At 37.4% G+C, this 9,141-nt stretch overlaps 1 protein-coding gene across 1 annotated transcript; it reads left to right on the forward strand.

Annotated features, from left to right (window-relative positions):
- Positions 1–514: 514 nt before the first annotated feature.
- On the forward strand, positions 515–6,360 carry LOC125803849 (transmembrane protein 272-like). Its single transcript, XM_049482191.1, has 3 exons — positions 515–560; positions 1,801–1,983; positions 4,907–6,360. Exons 1-3 carry the CDS (start codon positions 518–520, stop codon positions 5,086–5,088), a joined length of 408 nt encoding a protein of 135 aa, XP_049338148.1. The 5' UTR covers positions 515–517; the 3' UTR covers positions 5,089–6,360.
- Positions 6,361–9,141: the final 2,781 nt, after the last annotated feature.

Here is a 9,141-nt window from a genome sequence, read left to right on the forward strand (position 1 = left end):
ATCATGCTATGATGCTACTATTAACTGTTCAATATATTTTACAGTAATAGGTACAATTGACCCTTACACTTTTTACAGTTTTTTTTTATACTCAAACAATATGCTTGTAAAATATTTAAATTCAAATATATAATTATTTATATCAGCATATCTAAACACTAACAATAATAACTGCAAATGCTACTAAGTTTTTAGAGATTTAAGTGTCTGCCAGCTTTGCTCACTAATTATGAGTGATTTTCACTCATATTCCCCAGCAGATTTGCTACAGGTTGTTCAGGTTGGTTGGACGATGGGGAACAGCAATTTTTAACAGTTTCTATACGTCTAGAATAAATTTCTTAAAGCCAAGTCAAAATGTAATTTGCAATCTAATGAATGTGATTGTGTTTTAGGGAGATAACTTGCAAAGCACTGTACAAAACATGACTTTACTAATAGAATCAAATTCTAATGTAATTTTTAAATATGTCTAAACTCATAAAATATGCATTTTTTTTAAACCACAGTGATCACCATGGTACTACTGATGGCTATATCTATTGCTCATATTACAGTAGGTGAGTAATATTATATCTTTCTACCAATATCTGCTTTAAGATCATTGTTTAGGGTTTTATTACTGTCATTCCACTCACCTTTATGACTATAGAAACATATATTATATCTCAAAAACAAATCTTTCTGAATGATCTTATATTACAGAACTGAGCAGATGTCACGGCTAGGCGGGTCTCAGACACACACAGATACAATAAAGCAGGTTTATTGAGAAAAGAGAAAATACAAGGGGTAGTCAGAATGATACCTGTGAACAGCAGCAAGAGAGAGAGAACATACCATACACAATTAACAACAGTCCAGGGGTCATACACAGGCAAGGCAATATAAGATAGAGAGAGAGAACAACACAGGCAAAGAGAGACACAGTGTAAGAGGATAATCAATATCAGCATAGGTGAAGTTGAGTGAGGGGTTTAATTCCGAGCATTGTGATTCTTTTTTTTAGCATTGTGATTCTAGCAACACTTGGCTGGAGTCCAAAACGATTTCCTGTCAAAATAAAAGTCCCCCTAAAATGTAATACTTTTATTTTGACGGGAAAGTCACATGACTTTCCAGCAACTGTTGCTCAAGTGTCATGTGGTCTTAAGTGTCAGTGTGTGGTGCATCCTGGGTACTGTAGTCCGGAGACTGGAGATTTCTGGTAGAGCTGAGTGTGGGAGAGACAGGAGCACTTACGCTTTCAGTGCCAGGCTTGACAGCAAAACATTTAATGGGTTAATAGTTTCCTTTAAACTTCATGAGGATTCAAATGATGTATATAAAAGTAGATGTGCCATGACTATTTTAAAGATAAAAGCACAATGTAAGTATGTACAGCAAGAAAACACTGAAATAACCTTATCCTTTAAAATTGTTATAGATTGTGTCTTTCCTGTAGAGAACTCATATAAATTACACACATAATTATCCCACGCAATAAAACAACGGTTACAAAAAAGCCTCTGAAATTATTCAGATTGAACTCAGTTTAGTTTTAATTCAGCTTAATTTAGTCTGAAATGCAGATGTGCTGATGTGACCAAAATAATCATATTAAATATATTTGGAGTAATTTTAAATATTTTCTTGTATATACATATATTTTTGTAAACTTTTTTTTCCTTTAATAGATTTTATGGAAACCTATCCAGTGACCTCGCAGATTTTAGAGTAGTTGATGTGGAACAATGGACAGAAAGATTAAAGTTGAGGGACACGTTGAGATCTTAAAGCTTTCACTTTTCATTTTCTCAGGTGCAATGTATACACATGAGTGTCCTCAGCAGCACCGCATCTCTGTGTATCTGGTGGTGTGTGGAGTGTGGTGTACAGTTTTACTCCTTGTCCTGTTCTACTGCATGACCTATTTGAATGAAATACCCTGCTCTTTCTGGAGCGGTGCTGTGGCTGCCTTCACGTTCTGCTGGTTCATCAGTGGTGAGAGATTGCACATCACTCATTGCAATTCATACTATACAATATTTTTGCAATGTAGGCTTAGGAGTAGACATACTCTTAGTGAGAAAACAATAACTGTCATAATCACAGAAACCATTAAACCATGTCACGCAGTAGTCCATAGGCAGACAAAAGTTTTATGACACCCTTCTTTCAGAAACAAAATATGGCGGCTTGTTGACTAGCTTAACTGTGCTCTGTCTTGCACAGACAGAGCTTTGTAAAATCAAGAGTTTTTTTAGTATGTGTTTTATTATCATTTTTATTATTAATACATTTTGCTGGATTACATTGGCAGTCCTGTATCAGTATCAGGACTTACTAATTTTTCATTCAGTATCTGGTCAGCAATTTTGAGGAACAAAGTTTGGTTCCATATTATTCCTCAATGCTCAATTCCGTCAGCAGCTCACTTGATTTAACATCATTAGCAATAACTATACTAATACTAATACTAATAATAATACTAGACTAGAGAGCTATTGAGATATTTATTGAACACAGTGATGTAAGATCACTACTTATTTCTGTTATAGTTGATTAATGCCATATCAACAGCTGAGGCTGTTTTCTTCCAGTAGTGGAAGTTATAAAAACACAATCTCCAGTCTAAATAGTTATCAAATTCCACATGTATAGTTGGTATAGCTGTACTATCCTTTGTGTGGTTATTTCTGCTTACTCTATTTTAGTGTTTTATAGAACAGATTACTGCCCTTAAATTGCTGCCCTTTTATCTATTTATTTATTTATTTATTTTTCACCTCCAACAAGCCTTTATTATTGTTCTTGGTTTGTGTCACATTTTATCAATGTATTTAGGTAACTTTTTGACTGCTCCACTAGGTCTAGTGATGTTTCTTATAGCTTGTTGATTCTCATGATACAGAATATTTCATGTTTTAGTTTAGATTGTTAGCTATTATAATTATTTTTGTTTTGACACTTTTTACTCTTGCAGACCTAGATAGTCTTAGGGTCCTCTCTCTAGGCTCCAGACTCTCTTGGGGAGCTAGATGATCCTAAACTCTGTCAGGGACATGGACTAGCTAGGGTGATTACAGAGAGTATGAACTGAAGACATTTCATGTTTTCTCTGATCAATTTCATTTAATTTCTTCATACACAGGGGTTGGACAGTGAAACTGAAACACCTGGTTTTAGACCACAATAATTTATTGTCCCGATGGACAGTTCTGGTGGAAACAGGAGAGTTGAGGTGCACATTGAATTCTGCCATGATTTGGGCAGCCGTTGTGTTGTGTTTTTTGGATACAATCCGGGTTAGCACCCGAACATCCCTTTCAGACAGCTTCCACTTCATCCACAGTTGGATGTGGTCCGTCCTTCTTGATGATATGCTGACATAACCCTGGATACCGTGGCTCTTGATACATCACAAAGACTTGCTGTCTTGGTCACAGAGTCACCAGCAAGACGTGCACCAACATTTTGTCCTTTTAAACGTATGGTATGCCACCCATAAGTTGTGTGCATTGCAATATTTAGAGCAAAACTGTTCTCTTACCCTGCTAATTGAACCTTCACACTCTGCTCTTACTGGTGCAATGTGTAATTAATGAAGATTGGCCTCCAGGCTGGTCCAATTTAGCCATGAAACCTCCCACACTAAAATGACCGGAGTTTCAGTTTCATTGTCCAACCCCTGTACATCTATTCCTTCATTTTAGGCCTGAAACACATTTCAAAATTTCACTGTGCAAAGCGCCGAGGCGCAAGCCTTAGCTGAACACCAATAATCTCTGATCTCTCAGACAGCACTGCATCACGAACCATCTGTCTGTACATTTTTGAGATGCAGCACTAATGCTAAAAAAGTACATGGAGATATTAGAGCAACATATGCTGCCTTCAAGACCAAAACCTTTCCAGAAACGTCCATGCATTTTTCAATAAGACAATGAAAAACACGAGATTTACACATTAGCCATCCTTCCAAACTCTTAATTCCCTGTAGATGCAATAAAAAGCCAGTGCTGTTTTTTTTTTCTGCAAGAAGAAAGGGACAAAATAACACCTGAAACATATCAATGCTTGGTATCCTTGGTGCCAAAGCATCTTTCTGTCACGCCTGCCACAGACTCTGTAGTTCCTTTCTCTGACTCTGCCGTTCCCGTCTATGGACAATCCCCGGTCCGGAACTACACCTCCCAGCATGCCCCTGTCAACACCACGCGCTCGGACTCAGCCAACCGCGGCTCACTCGGGCGTTCTACGTCACCGGAATTTTAGACTGTGTTCAGGTGTTTGTATTTTAGTTTTAGTATAAATATCAGTATGTTTGTCTCGCGTGTCGCGAGGTATTTTCCCTATATTTCCAGCGATATACTGAGCGTTCTTCTTCCGTCTATATTACCCGTGTATGACCTTTGTTTTGTTCTTTTTCGACTACGTTTCTGCCTTACCCTTTTGTTCTGTTTGTTTTGTGATTTTCTGGTTTATTGAACTCTGCTTCTGTTTTATGGTTTCGTTTTCGGTTTCTGATTCGGCTCTGATGTTTTGGTTGGTTGTTTTTCTGGCTTTGACCCACGCCTGTTATCGGACTACCCTATCAGCTTACGTGCTTTATAATAAAGCCTCGTTTTGTTTTTACCGCGAGCGTCTGACTCCCGTCTGTGGCGTTACACTTTCAATTGTTGCAAGAAGGAATTGCAATATTACATTAAGTGGAAAATGCTTTACCGTCCCAACTTTTATTTAAATGGACAGGTCTGAAATGAATGTATATTAACAAATTAAATTAAGTTAATCAGAAAAAAAACATGAAACAAATTGGGTTTGTACTGTGTGCAACACAAATAAACGGGGTGGTACCTTTTATATGCAAAAAGAGAGTGATCTGAGTGACTCATGGAAATTTGCCATTAAATGTCTTTTACAGGCAGTTTTTGGACCTTCTCCATCTACCCCCCCAACTACAACTCCACCCTGCCTGGAGAGCTGTACTGCAACAAGACCCTCTACAGATTTGCCTTCGTGACCATCATATTGACATGCATTACCTTAGTAATCCTGTTGGTGGTAGGGTGCTGTGTACTTATTTGTAAGTATAGAACTCAGTAGCGTGCAGTAAATACAGTGGGTACCCCTTCTGCAACCACCCCCCCACCCCGCAGCGGGAGTTCTGTCGAATTTCCCGTCGTCCGACAAAGTAGGCTAATTCTACAATAACTACATATTCTCTTTCTTGACTTACTTATATTAACTTAATACACATCAACAGCCCACAAATACAGCTACAAACTACAAAAGTATACAATAGACCCAACAATAAATGCTTAATTTGCCTACAAGTACAACCGTTCAACAAAGATCACTCATTTGCAGTGTTGGGAACGTTACTTTGAAAAAGTAATTAGTTATAGTTACTAGTTACTTCTCCAAAAATGTAACTGAGTTAGTAACTGAGTTACTCCATTACAAAAGTAACTAGTTACCAGTAAAAGTAACTATTACGTTACTTTTGCATACCTGTCAAGTTTTGAATTTAAAAATAAGGGAAATTTTCTGCCGCCTGCTTTGAGCCATCCCACTAGCCCAACTGAGGTTCAGTATCCCTTACATTTTAAGACAGGTTGACAGGAAATTTAAAATAACCACATGTGAAACACTTACAAACTACAATTAGATGATGAGAATAGAATTAGGCCTACCTTTGTTGACATTGAAATGTTGTGGACATTCCTACATATGTAATTCTTATAATACAGCTAAATGAAAACACTTTTCCAGATATTAAGTCTTCACTTTTCTGTCAGGGATGCACTCTTTTATGTTATTTTTTTTTATTCAATGGATTTAAAATTGAACAAAGGGTGCACAAATTTTGCAAAATTAGCTTTTACTAAAGGACATGGACCAGATATATTCCATCAATGAATCCATTCCTCAATAAAGTATGCAAAACAGTACATCAACAATGGATTTCATGTAGCAATTTAATAATGGAAACAATTCACTTGTTTCTGTATAATACACTGCTGGATTTACATAATGATTGAGTTATGGTCCACAGTGGGCTAAAGGATTTTAACAGGTAAACTCAGCAAAGGATTGTTTATTAGCTGATCAGTTGGATCAGGTGGAAAACACACAATTTAGAGGCAGTGAGCAGAGTTCAGAAACTGCTTTAAACTACAAACATAAAGTACTGTACTGAATTCTGGCTATCCTCTACATGCAGCTTCTAGCAAACCTGTTAGCTAAATGAATTTTCGTTTATTATACCTTACAGTAAGTCCTGCAATTCTAAATTAGTAAATACAAGTAAAAACAAATAATTAGTTACTGGCTGATCAGGTACATCAGGGCACGTTAAACATTATTTATATATATATATATGGGTTTGATCTGTCTGTTTTGATTGGGAGACGAGTCTTTCTAACCTGCAGAAACAGCTCCAGAAACCGTGTAATCACAGTTTACATGTTTAGCTCCGTTACCTTTCTTTTAGGAAAATCTCTGTAAATCCAGATCTGTTTTAACGTCAGCTGCTCCGACTAGCTGCCTGAACTCACAGTGAGGGGGGGCTCACCACATTGACCCTCCTCTGCGCTCCGCAAGACCAGCAAGCTGATTGGCTGTTTCTCCTGAAAGGCGGGACTTTTTTCTTGAACTGGCACCATGATTGGCGTTAAGAGATGTAATAATCTCTCATTAATACGGTCATAAAAGAGGGGTAAAATACTGTAGTTTTCGGGCCAAAACGGGAGACTTGACAGGTATGCAGCTAAAGTAACGTGCAGTAACGGAGTGTCGGAAATGGTAACGGCGTTATAGTTACAGTCATAGTAATTAGTTAGATTACTCGTTACTGAAAAAAGTTTTTCAGTTTTTTTTTTTTTTTTTCAGAAGTATTTCAACGCCGTTACTCCCAACACTGCTCATTTGTATGTCTACAGTACACCAGGGCAGCCAAAACATTAAGTACACATAAAAACTCACCAGTCAGACTTAGTTTCACATTGAAGGAGAGGCCTTTTTAATATGATATGACACAATATCTGTCTAATTTGCAGCCGCAATTCCATGATAGTTCGCTAACTATTGAACTAATCCAGCATGAGCTCCGTTTATGACTAAGCAACGCGTAACATCTTCAGCACAGCGCTTAGAAGGGGTTAGACAGCCATGGACCCGCCCCCGTAGTGAAAATCATGAATCTGATTGGTTAGACTGTCCTTCGACTTATTATGCACTTATTGTCACCCCTTCTCTGAAGGGTTAGAAGGGCCTCCTCACTGCACACCACTGATAGAACTAGATAAGCATCAGTTTAATCCTTTCTGAACAGCCCCCCCACACAAAGTTTTATTCCATTATGATTTTATATTCATGAATCACCAAGAGAAAAATAAACACGGCAGGAGTTTAAAGAGTGAAAGAATGAAAAGTGTTGCTGTCTGATAGTCTGATATCATCACTGTAAACCACAAGTATGAAATTCATTTATTCTTCTTTTGTTTTGCTAAATCAACACAAAATCAATGTACATAAATAAATCAATTCTGCCATCAGAGATCAACATTGTTTCAGTGCTTTATGAAAAAATGAATGTAGATTTAACATCTTATTAGTCAAATTTAGGTAACGCTTTATAATACAGCCCGCGTTTTAGAGGGTAAGTACCCATTACTTACGGTGTAAGTTCTCTGTATGTACCCTTTACTTACGGTGTAAGTTCTCTGTATGTACCCTTTACTTACGGTGTAAGTTCTCTGTATGAACCAGGGTACATTCAACATACTTACCGGGTCCTACAGGTACTTAACTGTAAGTATAAATAAAGAACACAGAAAGAACCAGGAACAAGAGAGTAACAACTGGGTAACTTTCTGACACTTACTGTGTACTTTACCAAAACATATGGTATAACGTTTCTGTATTTATCAGTTTATTTAAAATACTTATGGGGTTCTCCTAGTACTTAAATGTAGGTACAAATTAATTACCAGGAACAACAGTATAAAAAAACTGGATATGTCATTGCCTGCACTTTCCCTAAATTTCTGGTGCAATATTAATGTATGTATATATATGTGTGTCTTATTTAAACATTTTGTTCATGATAGTTATAAAGGTTTCATTCCAGTCATACCCAAGGGACTTATCATTCTAATATATTTTATTAGTTTGAATAAAAAGATAATGCTGAGATTTCAAAGGGAATTTATTTTTTAATACACAGAAAACACAAGGTTTTATTTTAATGGATAATGGTGGATAGGTTTCCATCTTCAGTCCTTTTCTGCTCGACTCTTCTCACCGTTGTTGCCTTTGTCTTGCTCCTGGAGTCCTGGTGCACACCTTGTCCTGTAAAGCTGCTTTTTATAACCCCTGTTCTAAAAAGAACTTTAAACCCACACTTCACCGAGTTCTACTGTTCTTACTCTGAAAGTATGCAGTACTTACTCTGTAAGTACTCAGAAACAACAGAGAGCGGGCTGTATTATGTAGTGTGCAGTGTTCTGCTGTTCTTACTCTGTAAGTACCCAGTAAGTACTCAGAAACAACAGAGAGCGGGCTGTATTATGTAGTGTGCAGTGTTCTGCAGTTCTTACTCTGTAAGTACCCAGTAAGTACTCAGAAACAACAGAGAGCGGGCTGTATTATGTAGTGTGCAGTGTTCTGCTGTTCTTACTCTGTAAGTACCCAGTAAGTACTCAGAAACAACAGAGAGCGGGCTGTATTATGTAGTGTGCAGTGTTCTGCAGTTCTTACTCTGTAAGTACCCAGTAAGTACTCAGAAACAACAGAGAGCGGGCTGTATTATGTAGTGTGCAGTGTTCTGCAGTTCTTACTCTGTAAGTACCCAGTAAGTACTCAGAAACAACAGAGAGCGGGCTGTATTATGTAGTGTGCAGTGTTCTGCAGTTCTTACTCTGTAAGTACCCAGTAAGTACTCAGAAACAACAGAGAGCGGGCTGTATTATGTAGTGTGCAGTGTTCTGCAGTTCTTACTCTGTAAGTACCCAGTAAGTACTCAGAAACAACAGAGAGCGGGCTGTATTATGTAGTGTGCAGTGTTCTGCAGTTCTTACTCTGTAAGTACATACCACTGAGACCAATTTTTTGTTAAATCTTAATAAAAGCAAAAACAATCTGTACAACAATACA

Source organism: Astyanax mexicanus, chromosome 8, assembly GCF_023375975.1.
Source record: "Astyanax mexicanus isolate ESR-SI-001 chromosome 8, AstMex3_surface, whole genome shotgun sequence".
NCBI lineage: Eukaryota > Metazoa > Chordata > Actinopteri > Characiformes > Acestrorhamphidae > Astyanax > Astyanax mexicanus.

What these genes read in the sequence shown, in the direction of transcription:
- LOC125803849 (XM_049482191.1), top strand. Translation starts at nt 518, where the DNA reads ATGGTACTACTGATGGCTATATCTATTGCTCATATTACAGTAG. An exon ending in TATTGCTCATATTACAGTAG is followed by an intron (nt 561 to 1,800) that starts GTGAGTAATATT and finishes TCATTTTCTCAG; the next exon opens with GTGCAATGTATACACATGAG. An exon ending in GTTCTGCTGGTTCATCAGTG is followed by an intron (nt 1,984 to 4,906) that starts GTGAGAGATTGC and finishes TGTCTTTTACAG; the next exon opens with GCAGTTTTTGGACCTTCTCC.